The sequence below is a fragment of the Oncorhynchus mykiss genome, chromosome 8 (genome assembly GCF_013265735.2).
Source record: "Oncorhynchus mykiss isolate Arlee chromosome 8, USDA_OmykA_1.1, whole genome shotgun sequence".
Taxonomy (NCBI): Eukaryota; Metazoa; Chordata; class Actinopteri; order Salmoniformes; family Salmonidae; genus Oncorhynchus; species Oncorhynchus mykiss.
Window position 1 is genome coordinate 10505459 of NC_048572.1, and position 20340 is coordinate 10525798.

General features: G+C 44.1%; 1 protein-coding gene across 3 annotated transcripts in view; it reads left to right on the top strand.

The window, feature by feature from the left end:
* The first annotated feature begins 666 nt into the window (after window positions 1-666).
* The window catches only part of LOC110529180 (serine/threonine-protein phosphatase 4 regulatory subunit 3), a 28255-nt gene continuing 8581 nt past the window's right edge, over window positions 667-20340 (top strand). Inside the window, exons 1-11 of one of the 3 annotated variants that reach the window (XM_036984738.1) lie at window positions 667-1910; window positions 2470-2525; window positions 2635-2733; window positions 3078-3698; window positions 6860-6937; window positions 7154-7270; window positions 8661-8777; window positions 13579-13710; window positions 13957-14059; window positions 14326-14484; window positions 17998-18167. In XM_036984738.1, coding sequence (XP_036840633.1) covers window positions 1769-1910; window positions 2470-2525; window positions 2635-2733; window positions 3078-3698; window positions 6860-6937; window positions 7154-7270; window positions 8661-8777; window positions 13579-13710; window positions 13957-14059; window positions 14326-14484; window positions 17998-18167 — 1794 coding nt within the window. In that variant the 5' untranslated portion in view covers window positions 667-1768. Of the gene's footprint in view, window positions 1920-2469; window positions 2526-2634; window positions 2734-3077; window positions 3699-6859; window positions 6938-7153; window positions 7271-8660; window positions 8778-13578; window positions 13711-13956; window positions 14060-14325; window positions 14485-17997; window positions 18168-20340 lie in introns of all 3 variants that reach the window. The other 2 variants (XM_036984736.1, XM_036984737.1) reach the window with 2 other exon arrangements.

The window sequence follows — 20340 nt, forward strand, 5'->3', positions numbered from 1 at the left end:
TCTCAGGTTTTTGCCTGCCATATGAGTTCTGTTATACTCACAGACATCATTCAAACAGTTTTAGAAACTTCAGAGTGTTTTCTATCCAAAACTAATAATAATATGCATATATTAGCAACTGGGACTGAGGAGCAGGCTGTTTACTCTGGGCACCTTTCATCCAAGCTACTCAATACTGCCCCTGCAGCCATAAGATGTTTTAACCAACAATGCAGTTTTAAGAAAATAGAGTTGAGAAAATACTTACAAAATAAACTAATGTAAAAAAAAAAGTAACACAATAAAACAACAATAACGAGGCTATATAGGTACCGAGTCAATGTGCGGGGGTACAGGTTAGTTGAGGTAATTGAGGTAATATGTACATGTAGGTAGGGGTAAAGCGAATATGCATAGATAATGAAAAGCGAGTAGCAATAGTGAAAAAAAAGTATTCCTTTCCTTCCCTACTCTCATTCTGCTATTCCCCTATCGCTATTTCCTTATCTCCTTTCCTTACTTAGCTCTTTTCCTAGCTTCCTTTCCTTTACTCATTTTCTTTCCTAGATTCCTTTCTAGCTTTCCTCACTCCATTTTCTAACTCCCTATCCTTTCCTCTTTCCTAGCTTCCTTACCTCCTTTCCTAGATTCCTTTCCATCCCTACCACCCTTTCCTCCCCTCCTTCTCTAGCTCCCTTTCCTTAAAGTTAGGAAAGGAGGAAAGAAAAAGTTCACATGTATGTGCTAGGGATTAACCACGGCCTGAAGATGGAGATAGTATTGCTTTTAGTGACAGGATACTGCGGGGCTGCAGCTGGATACTATTGTGCTGCCCTGTTGTTGCTGTGCTGGAAACCCCGTACTGACTTTCTGAAGGGACCCAAGATGGCTGAATGGTCACAGGGGCTGTAGTTAACAATTATCTAGATAAGCGATATGATGGAAATGAATGACAAATAATGTTAGTATGTGAAACATAACATTGGGGGGAGTTATACGATTACAGCTTGATGGTCTTCCTCATTTTGAAATGCAAGGACACCCAGTGAGGAGAGAGACGGATTTCTCCGCGGCCCGGAGCCAGAACATGGCGGAACACTTGGGAAAGAAATAGCTAGCTAGCAGCTAACGTATTATAGAAAGCCGTATAGCTGATCGGAAAAGTCGGGCTACATTTAACGACACTGGTTGCGGTTCGTAAACGGGCAATAATGTAACCGGTGTATGGTATTTGTCGATGTATAATAATGTACTTTTTTCATAAGATGTTGAATGTAGCAAGGCAGTTAGCCGACTAGCTAGCTAACGTGCTAGCTAGTTAGCTCCGGTAGATAGCTAGCTAGCTAGCATATAGCAATTATCTCAGTGTACTATAGCTGAAGTCCTCTAACATAGTATATTTGTAATATTACACGGAATGTTTCCCATTCGAACCTAGTTTATATACGTATTATTTGGTCTATGGTTGTACTGTTTGTGTAGCTAGTTTCTGAAGGAGACTGTCCGTAGCTAGCTAACCGATCTGCTAGACAGTGCGAACGGACGCGTCGTAGGCTTTTTGATCTAAGCGAGGCAAGTTTTGTGGTTGCCAGCTAGCATCTGTAGCAAGCTACACATAGCGAACTGTGATAACTAGCTAGTTAATCTAGTTTTTTAACTATTCTGACTAAGTGGATCTACGGTAGTTGATCCTCACAACCACCATACTAGGCAGTCGGTAGAGTTGGCGCGTTGCGGAGCAAGGTAAACAGAAGTCGGCTGGGGAAAGCGGTCACGACCACCTGCCAAGATGACGGACACCCGCCGCCGAGTCAAAGTTTATACGCTCAACGAGGACAGACAATGGGACGACCGCGGCACCGGACACGTCTCCTCGGGCTATGTAGAGCGGCTGAAAGGCATGTCTCTGCTGGTGCGAGCGGAGAGCGATGGTGAGTCAGGTAAAAGTATTGTTATACTCTCACTAATACTCACAACCATTGATTGATTACTATACTCTTTATTCTGATAATGTCACGATGTTGTCGATAACACCTAGCTAGCTATCTGTAAACAAACTACGTAGCCTCGTTTTTGTGTACTATTATGAAGACAGTCAAAAGAGGAGCCTCGATATCTAATTAGTGGTTGGTTCATTGATCCCTTGAGTCCTACACAAGTCACTGACCCTGAATCCTCATACCATGTGCACTAAAATATACAAATACATAGCTAGAAGGGATCATGGAATATCATGCCCCATCTCAGCCAGGCCCCTGTTGTAAATGCAGCTCAGTCTAAACACTATGTCATGGCCTTACAGTTACATAATCACACTGTCCCCACAGCCACCCAAAGAGGGGCCGAGATACACAACTCCCGATTTAGCCCCCCGCCGTCCTTTTGCAGCAGTGAGCTGCGTCCACTTCAGCTGTTGAAATCTTTGGGCAAAGCTGCGTGTTAGTTTTTGGTGTTATCGCTAACTCACTTTGTGTTTCTTCACACCCCCAGGTTCCCTGCTGCTGGAGTCGAAGATAAACCCAAACACAGCCTACCAGAAACAACAGGTCAGTCACTTGCTACACAAAGACACTTGAATGTTAGCGTCATGTCTCCTGTCTTATTCTAGCAGCGTATTTATGATAGTAATAGTGCTGTTTTTTGTCTTTCCATCAGGACACGTTGATAGTATGGTCGGAGGCTGAGAATTATGACCTGGCCCTCAGCTTCCAGGAGAAGGCTGGCTGCGATGAGATCTGGGAGAAAATCTGTCAGGTAATCCCACTTTTCTTCTCTGTGTGTGCGTGCGTAGAAGATGAAGATGGAACATACTCAACTCTATTGTCTTGTGGCAGAATCCAAAAGTCCCTTAATAATGAAGTATAATTATATGTTTAGCTCTCACTTAATGTGAGAATGTCATTTTCTACATTTCTAAGTATGGTTTAAAGGATAGAGCTTGCATGTTCATGTATAACTAATGCCTTCATGCGTTGTGTTTTGACTCGTGCGTTGTGTTTTGACTCGTGTTTCTCTCTGTTCTGTCCCTAATGTTGTGGTGTTATAACTCATTGGTTTGTTCATGTGATTTTTGACTCCCGTTCCTCCATCTCTACTAGGTCCAGGGCAAGGACCCATCAGTGGACATCACCCAAGAGCTGGTGGATGAGTCGGAGGAGGAGCGCTTCGACGACATGTCCTCCCCGGGGCTCGAGCTCCCACCCTGCGAGCTGGGCCGCCTCGAGGAGCTCGCAGAACTTGTGGCCTCCTCCCTCCCCTCGCCCTTACGCCGTGAGAAACTGGCCCTGGCTGTGGAGAACGAGGGCTACATCCGCAAGCTCCTGGAGCTCTTCCGCCAGTGCGAGGACCTGGAGAACGCCGACGGCCTCCACCACCTCTACGAGATCGTCAAGGGCATTTTCCTGCTGAACCGCACGGCACTGTTCGAGGTTATGTTCTCAGAGGAGTGCATCATGGACGTGATTGGCTGCCTGGAACACGACCCGGTGCTGGGGGCTGCGCCGCGGCGCCACCGTGACTTCCTCACCAAGACTGCCCGCTTCAAGGAGGTGATCCCTATCGGCGACCCTGAGTTGCGCGCCAAGATCCACCAGACGTACCGGGTGCAGTACATCCAGGACATGGTGCTGCCCACGCCGTCGGTGTTCGAGGAGAACATGCTCTCCACGTTGCACTCTTTCATCTTCTTCAACAAGGTGGAGATCGTGGGCATGTTGCAGGTGAGATTGTGGGGACACGGGGAGGGCACCAGCATGCACAGTAAACACAAACATGTTTTGTATTTTTTTCCTTGTTACTTTCTTTCTATAATTAGTAGCATTTTATCTCTGTGTTGTTGTCCCGTCAGTAAGCATTTCACTGTTAGTCTGCACCTGTTGTTTACCAACGATGTGACAAATAACATTTGATTTTGATTTGAATTACGTGGCCACAGTCAGGACAACATAGGCCAGAGTAAGGTGCTACACACACACACACGTGCAGGTGTACACATGGGGAGCATGGTGAAATGTCAGCGATTTCTGTGTTTTGGTTTTTATTTTCGTTTCATTTTTTCTTATGATAGCAATATAAACCCCAGTCTGAGTACCAGTCGCTAACGTTCCACTCCTTGCCTTTCGGCAATCTCAACATTCAATATGTGTTGGATTTACAGTGGAGTTGCTCATTGGTTGTTGGAAGTAACATTGAATATTTTCCATGATGACATGTGGAGCCTTAAATAGAATTATAAGTTATAACAAAGTCAAAAATAAACATTTAGCAGTTAGCTAGGCCAGTTGTTGTATTTTAAGGTATTTTGTGGTTTGAATTGCGTTATGCATGTGAGCTGTGAGCTACAAACTTTTGACAGACTGGTTTCATCTGGACAAACAAACTGTTGCTTAGCAACCAGATACCAACATGTTCTGTGAAGAGAAAGTGATAGTGTTCCAATATTTGCATAGTCGTTGTGATTGGACGATAACTGTGATGGTGATCTCAAGCTCATTATTGATAGTGTTCGTATTTGAAGATGGCAGAAAGGCCAGTGTCTTTGGCACATGACATGGAGTACAGGAAGTGGATTAGCTAGTAAGGAGACTGGTACCCAGGCTATATGAACCATACCTAGAGCCCAGAGGTTCATTCTCCTGGTCCTAACCACACCCCTTGGAACTAAAATAAATGGTCAGCATTTGTGTCATTACAGAGGCACCAGATAAAGTCCAGTATAAATAACTGCTGTGTGTTCTCACTATAAAGGAAGCCTGTGCTTTTTACTTTGTCTTGTATGTGCTGTACCCATGGTCAATGATTGGCTGCTTTTATGGTCAAGTGACCTTATGGTTGTTGCACTGTCAACTCCACACCTTGTTTGTGTACGCTAGTCTCCGTGGAAACGGAAGAGTGTTTTGTAAACAGGTTATGCTGTTTGGGGGGAAGCGGACAGACATGGGCTGTGTTAATCAGGCACCAAAGGGAAGAAAGCAGACTGAAGCAGTGAGGGACTAGCTGGGCTTGTCCAATAAGAAAAGTTAATTTGTTGACTCTAAAACTAGACTAACTATGGTAAAAATGTTGTGACTAGGAATTGCTTAGGTGCTGATACACTGAACAAAAATATAAACACAATATGTAAAGTGTTGGACCCATGTTTTATGAGTTGAAATAAAAGATCCCAGATATTGTCCATACACTAGTGAGCCTGACAGGTGTTGCATATCAAAAAGCTGATTAAACAGCATAATCATTACACAGGCTCACCTTGTGCTGGGGAAAATAAAAGGCCACTCTAAAGTTTTGTCATAACTTAATGCCACAGATGTTTTGAGGGAGCGTGCAATTGGCATGCTGACTGTAGGAATGTGCACCAGATCTTTTGCTAGAGAATTGATTTAATTTCTTTACCATAAGCCACCTCCAACATCGTTTTAGAGAATTTGGCAGTTATGTCCAACCGGCCTCACTACTGCAGAACACGTGTATGGTGTCGTGTGGGCGAGTGGTTTGCTCATGTCAACGTTGTGAACAGAGTGCCACATGGTGGGGTTATGGTGTGGGCAGGCATAAGTTATGGACAACAAACACTTACATTTTATCGATGTCAATCTGAATGCACAGAGATGCCGTGATAAGATCCTGAGGCCCATTGTTGTGCCATTCATCTGCCGCCATCACCTCATGTTTCAGCATTTTAATGCACGGCCTCATGTCGCAAGGATCTGAACAAAATTCCTCGAAGTTGTAATTATCCCAGTTCTTCCATGTCCTGTGTGCTCATCGTACATGTGACCCATTGAGCAGGTTTGGGATGTTCAGGACCGGCGTGTATGACAGCGCATTCCAGTTCCCGCCAATGTCCAGCAACTTCGCACAACCATTTAAGAGGAGTGGGACAACATTCCACAAGCCACAATCAACAGCCTGATTAGCTCTATGCAAAGGAGATGTCAAACTGCTTGAGGCAAATGGTGGTCACACCAGATACTGACTGGTTTTCTGTGACTGACAGATGCATATCTGTATTCCCAGTCGTGATAAATCCATAGATTAGGGTCTAATGAATTTCAATTGACTGATTTCCTTATATTGAACTGTAACTCAGTAAAAATCGTAGACATTTTTGCATGTTGCGTTTTTAAAATATTTTTTTTTCAGTATATTACAATTTTAATTCTAATTTCAATTCTGCTATTTTAAATGTTCCAAACATATTGCTCACTATATGTCTGCTGCAGTGGGATAAGCGAGAGCCATTCCAAAACTAGGTTTTTGATCAGTCATGGAAATAAGTGCTGAAAACATGTTGGCTCACCATTTTAAAAAGAGGAGAACGTGCTGTAGAAGGAAACAGAGTTTTGTCACAGGTACTGCCCACTAGTGCAAAAAGAATATTGTGATTAATGAAAAAATATATATGGCAATATAAGAAAATAAATATGCCGATATGTAACAATCATTTCCCCCCTCCCATCACTGATAAGGACTTCTCATAAAGGTCCTTTTATCTAGGAAACGGTTTTCAACTTCCTCTTACAGTGAGTCAGGTTTGTTAAGCTCAAATGTTTTTCAACTAAAAGTTAAAATGAGTGTTCTTATTGGACAAGGAACGGTAGTACTTCCTCTTTTTTGAATTATTTTATCTTGTTTCGTGCCTATTGAAACAACCCCAGGGTTAACACTGCATGGTGGAACAGCTAAACATCAGCAGACCTATTGACCATGCAAACTTCAGATACAAATTGCCTTCATAGGCACAGAGCTATGATCAGCTTACCCCTCTCCAACCATAGCCATTTGGGAGTCAAACCCAAGAATGGACAGATCTGTGTCCATGTACAACTTTATGCCTCCTCCTCAACCTTTGTTCTCTTGTTTTTCTATCCTTCACGGTCAGGACGATGAGAAGTTCCTGACAGACCTCTTTGCACAGCTGACAGACGAGGCCACAGACGACGACAAGCGATACGAACTGGTACGCCAACTGACATCCGCACAGACGCAACTAATGCCGGACTCCCACTATGGGCCCGACCAAACTAGGTCGCATTACCAGGCCGGTAGGGCTTGGCTTGGCCTTATAATGTGAATCAAGCACAAGGGTTTATTTGGACAAAATTGACCATTATTACCACCTTTCTCACACATTGTATAGTAGTCATTGGCTAACATGAAGTTCTCTTCTCCACAGGTAAACTTCCTAAAGGAGTTCTGCGCCTTCTCCCAAACGTTACAACCTCAAAACAGAGAAGCCTTCTTCAAGACGCTGTCGAACATGGGCATTCTCCCTGCACTAGAGGTGGTACTGGTGAGAGCCCACACAGCACTCCAGACCTGGGTCATACACAACAAATACTTGAAAGTGTTTGAGGATTTTTATTTTCATAGTCTTGGGGAGAAGGAGAAATGTATTGTTTGTAAAAATGTGAAATACGGGCAGCTGTTCTTGCCATGATTATGGTCTGTGTGTAATTTTAAAGTTGTATTAGTTGTATGTATGGCAAACACCGTCCAATGAAATGCTTGCTTGCAGGTTCCTTCTGGACAATGCAACAATAAATAATAATAGCAACATAAAGTAAATGTCTCAGAACAGAATAAACATGTTAACATCAGTATGATACAGGAGGCCAAATTTATAGTACAATATTTACACATGTTTGTGGAAGAGAGGATTGGTGAAGTGTTTAAATTGTCCAGTATTTAGTGATCATGTAATCAAATCAAATTTATTTATATAGCCCTTCGTACATCAGCTGATATCTCAAAGTGCTGTACAGAAACCCAGCCTAAAACCCCAAACAGCAAGTAATGCAGGTGTAGAAGCACGGTGGCTAGGAAAAACTCCCTAGAAAGGCCAAAACCTAGGAAGAAACCTAGAGAGGAACCAGGCTATGTGGGATGGCCAGTCCTCTTTTGGCTGTGCCGGGTGGAGATTATAACAGAACATGGCCAAGATGTTCAAATGTTCATAAATGACCAGCATGGTCGAATAATAATAAGGCAGAAGAGTTGAAACTGGAGCAGCAGCACGGCCAGGTGAACTGGGGACAGCAAGGAGTCATCATGTCAGGTAGTCCTGGGGCATGGTCCTAGGGCTCAGGTCCTCCGAGAGAGAGAAAGAAAGAGAAGGAGAGAATTAGAGAACGCACACTTGGATTCACACAGGACACCGAATAGGACAGGAGAAGTACTCCAGATATAACAAACTGACCCTAGCCCCCCGACACAAACTACTGCAGCATAAATACTGGAGGCTGAGACAGGATGGGTCAGGAGACACTGTGGCCCCATCCGAGGACACCCCCGGACAGGGCCAAACAGGAAGGATATAACCCCACCCACTTTGCCAAAGCACAGCTGGCCACCAATGGGTGTATGACACTGGAATAAAATCAATCAGTCAACAATCAGTTGATTAAGCTTGGGCGTCAGGGTCAGAAATGGTAAAATAACTTTTGGAAGCGTTCCATTTGACCAGGCAAACTAAATCAAATACCGCTCAAGCATTTGACTGATCTTTTTTGACCAGCCGTACTACGGTGCCATCGGCCTTTAACAATTACTAACAAATTCACATGTTTTTTTTCCTTCACTAACTACTTATGATGTTGTTATTCTAGTCTATTCTGTTCTACTCCGTAATATTCTATTCCATTGTGTTCTGTGACTGATGTGGTGTGTGTTTGTGCCATCAGGGGATGGATGATGTGCAGGTGCGTGGTGCGGCCACTGATATCTTCTCCTATCTGGTGGAGTACAACCCCTCTATGGTACGAGAGTTTGTCATGCAGGAGTCCCAGCAGAACGACGACGTGAGTACAGCTCTCACCTATACCAGGGATGTGTATTAATATGAACCAAACATAAGAAAACACAATTAAGCGGGGAGGGACCTACAGTTGAAGTCGGAAGTTTACATACACTTAGGTTGGAGTCATTAACTCGTTTTTCAACCACTCCACACATTTCTACATTGTTAACACTGTAAAGTCCATGGAGAACAAGAGCACCTCCTCCAAGCTGTCTACTGCACTGAGGCTAGGTAACACGGTCACCACCGATAAATCCATGATAATCGAAAACTTCAACAAGCATTTCTCAACGGCTGGCCATGCCTTCCTCCTGGCTACTTCAACCTCGGCCAACAGCTCCACCCCCCGCAGCTACTCGCCCAAGCCTCCCCAGCTTCTCCTTTACCGAAATCCAGATAGCAGATGTTCTGAAAGAGCTACAAAACCTGGACCCGTACAAATCAGCTGGGCTTGACAATCTGGACCCTCTATTTCTGAAACTATCCGCCGCCATTGTCGCAACCCCTATTACCAGCCTGTTCAACCTCCTTTAATATCGTCTGAGATCCCCAAGGATTGGAAAGCTGCCGCAGTCATCCCCCTCTTCAAAGGGGGAGACACCCTGGACCCAAACTGTTACAGACCTATATCCATCCTGCCCTGCCTAAGGTCTTCGAAAGCCAAGTCAACAAACAGATCACTGACCATCTCGAATCCCACCCGGCTCTTCTTCACTGTGCAATCTGGGTTCCGAGCCGGTCACGGGTGCACCTCAGCCACGCACAAGGCACTAAACGATATCATAACCGCCATTGATAAAAGACAGTACTGTGCAGCCGTCTTCATCGACCTGGCCAAGGCTTTCGACTCTGTCAATCACCATATTCTTATCGGTAGACTCAGTAGCCTCGGTTTTTCTAATGACTGCCTCGCCTGGTTCACCAACTACTTTGCAGACAGCGTTCAATGTGTCAAATCGGAGGGCATGTTGTCCGGTCCTCTGGCAGTCTCTATGGGGGTGCCACAGGGTTCAATTCTCGGGCCGACTCTTTTCTCTGTATATATCAATGATGTTGCTCTTGCTGCGGGCGATTCCCTGAGCCACCTCTACGCAGACGACACCATTCTGTATACTTCTGGCCCTTCCTTGGACACTGTGCTATCTAACCTCCAAACGAGCTTCAATGCCATACAACACTCCTTCCGTGGCCTCCAACTGCTCATAAACGCTAGTAAAACAAAATGCATGCTTTTCAACCGTTCGCTGCCTGCACCCGCACGCCCGACTAGCATCACGACCCTGGATGGTTCCGACCTAGAGTATGTGGACATCTATAAGTACCTAGATGTCTGGCTAGACTGTAAACTCTCCTTCACAGACTCCTATCAAACATCTCCAATCTAAAATCAAATCTAGAGTCTGCTTTCTATTCCGCAACAAAGCCTCCTTCACTCACGCCGCCAAACTTACCCTAGTAAAACTGACTATCCTAACGATCCTCGACTTGGGCGATGTCCTCTACAAAATAGCTTCCAATACTCTACTCAGCAAACTGGATGCAGTTTATCACAGTGCCATCCGTTTTGTTACTAAAGCACCTTATACCACCCACCACTGCGACCTGTATGCTCTAGTCGGCTGGGCCTCGCTACATATTCGTCGCCAGACCCACTGGCTCCAGGTCATCTACAAGTCCATGCTAGGTAAAGCTCCGCCTTATCTCAGTTCACTGGTCAAGATGGCAACACCCACCCGTAGCACGCGCTCCAGCAAATGTATCTCACTGATCATCCCTAAAGCCAACACCTCATTTGGCCGCCTTTCCTTCCAGTTCTCTGCTGCCTGTGACTGGAACGAATTGCAAAAATCGCTGAAGTTGTAGACTTTTATTTCCCTCACCAACTTCAAACATCTGCTATCTGAGCAGCTAACCGATCGCTGCAGCTGTACATAGTCCATCGGTAAATAGCCCACCCAATTTACCTACCTCATCCCCATACTGTTTTTATTTATTTACTTTTCTGCTCTTTTGCACACCAGTATCTCTACCTGCACATCTGATCATTTATCACTCCAGTGTTAATCTGCAAAGTTGTAATTATTCGCCTACCTCCTCATGCCTTTTGCACACAATGTATTTAGACTCTTTTTTTTCTACTGTTATTGACTTGTTTATGGTTTACTCCATGTGTAACTGTGGTGTTGTCTGTTCACACTGCTATGCTTTATCTTGGCCAGGTCGCAGTTGTAAATGAGAACTTGTTCACAACTAGCCTACCTGGTTAAATAAAGGTGAAATAAAAATGAACAAACTATAGTTTTATTTATTATTTCACTTATAATTCACTGTATCACAATTCTAGTGGGTCAGAAGTTTACATTACACTAAGTTGACTGTGCCTTTAAACAGCTTGGAAAATTCCAGAAAACTATGTCATGGCTTTAGAAGCTTCTGATAGGCTAATTGACATCATTTGAGTCAATTGGAGGTGTACCTGTGGATGTAGTTCAAGGCCTACCTTCAAACTCAGTGCCTCTTTGCTTGACATCATGGGAAAATCAAAAGAAATCAGAAAATAAATTATAGACCTCCACATGTCTGGTTCATCCTCCACATGTCTTGTTCATCCTTGGGAGCAATTTCCAAATGCCTGAAGGTACCACCTTCATCTGAACAAACAATAGTACGCAAGTATAAACACCATGGGACCACACAGCTGTCATACCGCTCAGGAAGAAGACGCGTTCTGTCTCCTAGAGATGAAAGTACTTTGGTGCAAAAAGTGCAAATCAATCCCAGAACTACAGCAAAGGACCCTGTGAAGATGCTGGAGGAAACGGGTACAAAAGTATCTATATCCACAGTAAAACGAGTCCTATATCAACATAACCTGAAAAGCCGTTCAGCAAGGAAGAAGCCACTGCTTCAAAACTGCCACGAAAAAGCCAGACTACGGTTTGAAGCTGCACATGGGTACAAATATCTTACTTTTTGGAGAAATGTCCTCTGGTCTGATGAAACAAAAATAGAACTGTTTGGCTATAATGACCATAGTTATCTTTGGAGTAAAAAGGGGGCTTGCAAGCCAAAGAACACCATCCCAACCTTGAATCACGAGGGTGGCAGCATCATGTTGTGGGGGTGCTTTGCTGCAGGAGGGACTGGTGCACTTCACAAAATAGATGGCATCTAGAAAATTACGTGGATATATTGAAGCAACATCTCAAGACCACAGTCAGGAAGTTAAAGCTTGGTCTCAAATGGGTCTTCCAAATGGACAATGACCCCAAGCATACTTCCAAAGTTGAGGCAAAATGGCGTAAGGACAACAAAGTCAACGTATTGGAGTGTCCATCACAAAGCCCTGACCTCAATCCCATCTCAAATTTGTGGGCAGAACTGAAAAAGCGTGTGTGAGCAAGGAGGCCTACAAACCTGACTCAGTTACACCAGCTCAGTCAGGAGGATTGGGCCAAAATTCATCCAACTTATTGTGGGAAGCTTGTGGAAGGCTAGGCAATGCTACCAAGTACTAATTGAGTATATGTAAACTTCTGACCCACTGGGAATTTGATGAAAGAAATAAAAGCTGAAATAAATAATTTGCTCTATTATTATTCTGACATTTCACATTCTTATAGTAAAGTGGTGATCCTAACTGACCTAATGACAGGGAATTTGTACAAAGATTAAATGTCAGGAATTGTGAAACTGAGTTTATATGTATGTGGCTAAGGTGTAACAAAAACAACTTTAACTGTGCCTGAATTTGTGCAATAGACACTCTCATTGTCTTTGCAAAAAATGTTTTCCGTTTGGTTTAAACGGTTACCGTTGCAAAACATTTGGAACTGAATTTGCTATGGGGTTTGTCTAATGAATACACCCCTGCATTCCCTTAGTAGGACATCCGAGATGCTAACCTCAGAGTTGGACTATCGAAATGGGACAAATATGAAACAACCAAATAAACGGACTGTTCCGGAAACACTAGAGATCCCTTTCAGTTCTGTTTCCGTTCCTCAAAATGTCATTATTTTCCGGGTTTCGGTTCTGTTCCCTGAACTGGTTGGAACATCGTGAGGGTGACGTTCCAGGTTGTCGTTTTTGCTGTCGCGCTGCTGTGCATTTCAGAATATTTCTAGGCTTATGTCCCATCAATGAGTTTCCTGAGACGTTACACACCTTTCCAGGCTTTGATCTTGAATCCTTTGGTAATCTGCACAGCTTGACTGCAATAAAAATGACCTGGAACGCCACCATTGTGCATGATGCTGCGTTCACATAGGCGACTCATCATACCAGGACGAAACCTGATGTCAGACAGTGATGCCTAAAATGTTGAACATTTTGCCTTCTGTTTGCATAAGACTAGTCATGAAGACTAACTAAAGCAATAGCTAGGCTCATTTTAATGTCTCAGGATATGTTTAGCAACATCACCTACAGTTTAGCTAGGAAGTTTGGATGTTCAAAGTGCCATATTTTTTTCAGTTTGGAATTTTGGATGTAGCTAAGCTAGCATGTTCTTCAAATCAGCCAGCCAGGCAAACTGCCTATCAACGTAGGGTAGTCCACGTTTTCACGTCATCCGGTCTGACGTTCTTTGAGTCGCCTATGTGTTTTTAAAGGTAGCATGAGTGCTAGTGGTAATATTGCCTCTAGACGCTGATCTTGGGTCAGTTTTGCATTTCCCCCCACAAATGTTTTAAGGTTAGGTTTGGGGGAGGGGAAGCTGATCCCAGATCTGTCCCTAGGGGAGCAGTGCTAATGGTGTCTGTCTAAAGTCTCTCTTGTATCTCCCACCGTGTCTCTCCCAGGACATTCTGCTGATCAACCTGATCATCGAGCACATGATCTGTGACACGGACCCCGAGTTGGGTGGCGCCGTGCAGCTGATGGGCCTACTGCGCACCCTGGTGGACCCTGAGAACATGCTGGCTACCGCCAATGTGAGTAGAGCTTCTTTCCTCTTAACCTCTCACCCTTCTTTACACCTCTCACCCTGAGCTAACAAACCTCACCCGGGAACATGCTTGTCATCATCAACGAAAGTCTAGCTCCTTCTCACACCTCTCGTCCGGAGACCAGGCCTCTCTCGTCTAACCCCTGGTGTAGATCTCCTGTGTTTTGTTGAAGCTTTTTTTTTTTACTTGGGAGTGTTTGTAACTGACAGTTTGTCTCTGGTCCTTCTGCAGAAAACGGAGAAGACTGAGTTCCTAAGCTTCTTCTACAAGCACTGCATGCACATCCTCTCTGCTCCTCTACTGGCCAACACCACAGACGACAAACTCAGCAAAGGTGAGTCATCAATCCTCTGTACGTGTGTGTGCAAAGATGACATTGTTTTTGACCTGACCATGGCCCACTGTAAATGTGTGAGTTCTCTGTTTATCATGAGAACACATTCACTGAAAGTTATACATACAGGCACGCTCACCTGAGATGAGCTACTGTATGTGTGAGTGAGTGACAACCAATCTTACACACACACACACGCTCACCATATGAGCCACTGTGCTTTATGATAGTTATGAACCCCCCCAAACACCACCTCTCTCCCCCAGATGACTTCCAGACGTCTCAGCTGCTGGCTCTGATCCTGGAGCTGCTGACGTTCTGCGTGGAACACCACACCTACCACATCAAGAACTACATCATCAACAAGGACGTCTTACGCCGTGTCCTGGTGCTCACCGCCTCGCAGCACGCCTTCCTGGCCCTTTGTGAGTCCTATATATACACACACACACACACACACACACACACACACACACACACCGTAAAGTCAGGGGTTAAAGTTCACTGTTCAGGGATGCAAACTAGTCACCTTTAGGTGAAATTTGCCGTTTTGAATCCAAAATAGGTGACCTTCACGATTTGTGTAGATCCGATGAGAAAAGGTTGGGAGGGGCTTTGGATCAATACTGTCTGTAAGAGGTTGAGTGATGCGCATTTGGAGCAATACTGTCTGTATCCAAGGCTCAGCCAATTGTTCACATAACAACAGAATGAAGCGCAGCACCTCGACTGAAGAGAGAAGAGACAACCAACTTACTAGTTACAGCATCGGCGCGTCCCCTGAACGATAACGAAGAGGTAACATTAGGTGAGCAGCTTGACCACGGAGACGGGGGTGATGAAGGTAACGTTAGGTGAGCAGCCTGACCACGGAGACTTCATGAACTATATCTGAAAAAAACACCTGGCAGGGGTGAGGGGAGAAAGTGTTGTGGAACAAGTATTGTTAGCATTGTTAAGTATCTTGCTAGCTGGAGCTCCGTTAGCTATCCAGAGAAATGTTGAGCAACACTTATCTGATCAAATAATTGAGCTTATGCTGTGAATATTTGCTTGCAAAGAGTCAGACAGCTAACGTTAGTAACCTAACCAATTGGCTATAGTATTTACTGGTATACAACTCCTTGCCATTCCTCAAGTTATAACACGTTAGTGCTTACTGGACCCTGGTAATCCGTGTGAAATGTTCACTAGCTAACTAACTACTATCTGTGAAATGACATTTTTTCCCTCTAAAGTATGTGGTTCATTTTCAGAATGGGAGAATTAGGTGAAAATGAGGTGTTGCTTGATAAACAAGTAGATTCAGGGTTAAAGTGTAGCTGGAGCTGGGCCTGGCTTAAACTGGATGCCACTATAGAGGTGAAAGGAACACCACACACATTCCCTCTTTCTCACTTTTGCTGGCACTTTGTAGAACAGATGTCCACAGGCAGAAAGTGTACAATGTACTAATGTGTAGCCCAAAGATATTGCTTTTGTTGTGTTGAACCTGACAGTAACACGTGTGAATGAGGGGGATTATATATTTTTTAAACTCGGTGAACGTTATTTTTAAACACAGCCTTGTGCACTTGATCAATGTTTACTATAGTGGCCACTATAATAGAGCAACAATAGAATGCCTGTTTCATTCTATTTCTACTTTAAGATGTTTTTTCCCCAAGTGCAATATTTATGTGTGTGTGGTCACAAGCCTTCTATTCTGAAGGCTGTCATGGTAACAAGCATTCTATTATAAAGGCTGTCATGGTAACAAGCATTCTATTATAACGGCTGTCATGGTAACAAGCATTCTATTGTAAAGGCCATCATGGCTAACTGCAATATTAGACTATTGTTTTGTTCTCAAGACTTACAGTAAAGTCTAGGTAACAAATACCATTAGATTGCTTTCTTTACATGTTTTAGCTGTGAGTCAGGTTCACATGAACCACTTTTTATTCTACACACAGAGACTGATCATGTAGATCATATTCTTTGTTGTTTAATTAGCTAAAATCTGCATTTCCCCCTAGCAGGGATTTTATTTGCATGTTTCAGTGTAACAAAAAAAAAGGTGTCACCATTTTGGGCCCTCAGCAGTTTGCATCCCTGACACGGAACCCAAACCGGCTGTGCACGTTCACCATTGTGCATAAATGTATTTTGTCCCCCCACACCAAACGAGATCACGACGCGCAGGTTAAAATATCAAAACTCTGAACCAATTATTTTATTTTAGGGACAAGTCGATAAGCATTAAACATTTATGGCAATTTAGCTAGCTAGCTTGCACTTGCTAGCTAATTTGTCATTTTTAGCTAGCTTGCTGTTGCTAGCTAATTTGTCCTGGGATATAAACATTGAGTTGTTATTTTACCTGAAGTGCACAAGGTCCTCTACTCTGCCAATTAATCCACACATAAAACGGTCAACCGAATCGTTTCTAGTTTACATATCTCTCCTCCTTCTAGGCTTTTTCTTCTCTTGACTTTATATTGCGATTGCAAACTTTCATAAATTAGGTGCATTACCGCCACTGACCTCGTTCGTCTTTCAGTCACCCACGTGGGTATAACCAATGAGGCGATGGCACGTGGGTACTTGCTTCTATAAACCAATGAGGAGATGGGAGAGACGGGGCTGGCAGCGGGATCTGCGTCAGAAATAGAACTGACTTCTATTTCAGCCCTTGGCAACGCAGACACTCGTTGGTGCAATAATTGAATAACATTCTGTTCTAAGAAATATATTCCCAAATAAATGTATTTCTCAAATATTTTACTTTCTCTTACACCGTGCACTGAACTGACATGCACGATTGTTTGCGGACGCTCCGATGTTCAGAGGAAGGGAATTAACAGGTCTGTAATGCACATCTCTGTGGCAGCGGCGTGTAGCTGCTGGCTAAGTCATTCTCTCAGGATGGAACTGTCCACTGCTACTATTTCTGCCATAATAATGCTGTTATTAAAACTAAATCAGACAGCCCCATAGAAGAGCAGTTGACCTATTTACCTCATCTGTGCCAGAGAAATATTCCCCTCCAGGCGCATTGAAGTTGCAAGAGTCATAGGGAGGGAAACATGTATTCTGACATGACGTCAAAGCACAGCACATCTTAATGCATCACAGGAAAACACTTTTCAAAGCAGTTTTCGCAAATGTATTTTGAAAGCCGTTTTGGCCTTTGTTGTGATCCCAGTTGTGATCCCAGTTTTCCAATGCCGCCACGTTTATTTCTCTACTCCTTCAATTGCTAGAGTGGCATCGTTTTTTCAAATGCGGTTACGACCTGCAATGACATAGCCCTACTTTGTAATAGAAACCAAAATAATCAACCTTTTTTTGAGTGAATAATAATAATAAATAATAATAATAATAATAATAAGATGAATCAGGATGTTGCCTTATTCTAAAATGGATTAAATACTTTTTCCGGCTTCACCTGCGATATCGTTTGAGACCAGCCACCTGGATAGCTGAGGAAACTGTGGGTTTGCACAATTTAATTGAATCCTTTTTAGAATAAGGCTGTAATGTAACATGTGGAAAAATACTTTCCAAATGCACTGTAGCTGATGTGAAATCACTAGCTAGTTTCTATCTAGCGATACTAGTAACGGCCATCGTGCAATTGACGTCACCTTCCCTTTGACATAAAAGTCAACATGATAGACTTGTCTCTTGGCCTGTCAGCACGGCGGGCTTTTGGTGGCAGGTGTTGTGCGGAGTCTCTGGGTCTAACTCTGCTTTGTACAGACAGGGATGGATGCTATATTGTCACACAGTGCTGACTCATCCTCCACCCTCTCTCTCCTCCTCCACCACCCTCTCTCTCTCCTCCTCCACCACCCTCTCTCTCTCTCCTCCTACACCACCCTCTCTCTCTCCTCCTACACCACCCTCTCTCTCCTCCTACACCCCCCCCCCCCCCCCCCCCCCCCCCTCTCCAGGCGCGCTGCGCTTCATGCGGCGGATCATTGGTCTGAAGGACGAGTTTTACAACCGCTACATCATAAGGAACTTCCTGTTTGAACCCGTGGTCAAGGCCTTCCTCAACAACGGCGCACGCTACAACCTCATGAACTCAGCCATCATAGAGATGTTTGAGTATGTCCGCGTGGTGAGTATTTTTCCGCTTCCGATGTCTCGTCTTTTTGTGATTTAACTTTTTATTGTTAGGCCCTTTATTTTTGGATTTCACATGACTGGGAATACAGATATGCATCTGTTGATCACAGATACCTTTAAAAAAAAAAAAAAAAAAATAGGGGCGTGGATCAGAAAACCAGTCAGTATCTGGTGTGACCACCATTTGACTCATTCAGCACGACACAACTCCTTCACATAGAGTTTATCAGGCTGTTGATTGTGGCCTGTGGAATGTTGTCCCACTCCTCTTCAATGGCTGTGTGAAGTTACTGGATATTGGCGGAAACTGGAACACTCTGTCGTACACGTCGATCCAGAGCATCCCAAACATGCTGAATGGGTGACATTTTCAGCTTCCAGGAATTGTGTACAGATCCTTGCGACATGGGGCCGTGCATTATCATGCTGAAACATGAGGTGTTGGAGGTGGATGAATGACAACAATGGGCCTCAGGATTTTGTCACGGTATCTCTGTGCATTCAAATTGCCATCGATAAAATGCAATTGCCATCGATAAAATTGCAATTCATTGTTTGTAGTTTATACCAGTCCAAACTGAAACTCCACTGACACTGCGGGGCACTCAAGAACCTGGTGAGGATGACGAGCATGTAGATGAGCTTCCCAGGGGGAGTTTCTGACAGTTTGTGCAAAAAAAATTCAGTTGCGCAAACCCACAGTTTCCTCGGCTATCCGGGTGGCCGGTCTCAGACGATACCGCAGGTTAAGAAGCCGGGTGTGGTCTTGGGCTGGTGTGGTTACAAGTGGTTAGGTGGCTTATGATAGAGAAATTAACATTTAATTATCTGGCAACAGCTCTAGTGGACATTCCTGCAGTCAGCATGCCAATTGCACACTCCATCCAAACTTGAGACAACTGTGACATTGTGTTGTGTGACAACCTCACATTTTAGTGGCCTTTTATTTTCTCCAGCACAAGGCGCACCTGTTTAATGATCATGCTGTTTAATAATCATCTTAATCAATCTGGAAAATTGTTCAAGTGGTCGCAAAAACCATCAAGCTCTATGATGAAAATGGCTCTCATGAGGACCGCCACAGGAAAGGAACAACCAGAGTTACCTCTGCTGCAGAGGATAAGTTCATTAAAGTTAACTGCACTCCAGATTGTAGTCTGAATGAATGCTTCGCAGAGTTCAACTAACAGAGACATTTCAACATAAACTGTTCAGAGAAGACTGCATGAATCAGGCCTTCATGGTCGAATTGCTGCAAATAAACCATTACTAAAGGACACCAATAAGAACAAGAGACTAGCTTGTCCAAGAAACACGAGCAATGGACATTAGACCGGTGAAAATCTGTCCTTTGGTCTTTTGAGTCCAAATTTTAGATTTTTGTCTTGTGAGACGCAGAGTAGGTGAACGGGTTTTCTCCTAATGTGTAGTTCTCACCCTGAAGCATGGAGGAGGAGGTGTGATGGTGTGGGATTTTGCTGGCACCCGCCAAACCTAGATTTGTCCATCGGACCGCCAGGTGGTTAAACTTGATTCATCACTCCAGAGGACGCGTTTCCACTGCTCCAGAGCCCAATGTTGTTTGAGCTGTACACCACTCCTGCCCCGACGCTTGGCATTGCACTTGGTGATCTTAGGCTTGTGTGCGGTTGCTCGACCAAGAAAACCTATTTAATGAAGCTCCAGACGAGCAGTTTTTGTGCTGTTGCTGCTTCCAGAGGCAGTTTGGAACTGGTAGTGAGTGTTACGACCGAGGACAGACAATTTCTACGCTTGTGTGGCCTACCACTTCGTGGCTGAGCAGATGTTGCCCCTAGATGTTTCCACTTCATAATAAAAGCACTTACAGTTGACCGGGACAGCTCTAGCAGGGCAGAAATTTGATGAACTGTGAGTTGTTGGAAAGGTGGCATCCTATGACGGCGCCACGTTGAAAGTCAGTAAGGTCATTCTACTGTCAATGTTTGTTTATGGAGATTTCATGGCTGTGTGCTCCATTTTTATACACCAGTCAGCAACAGGTGTTGCTGGAAATAGCCGAATCCACAAATTTCATTAGAGTACACGTACTAATGTGCGCATATATACATGACACAGGACATTGTATTAAACAAGACTGGTACGTTCTCCCTCTTCCCATCCCATCCCTCCCTGCCTCCCTCCCC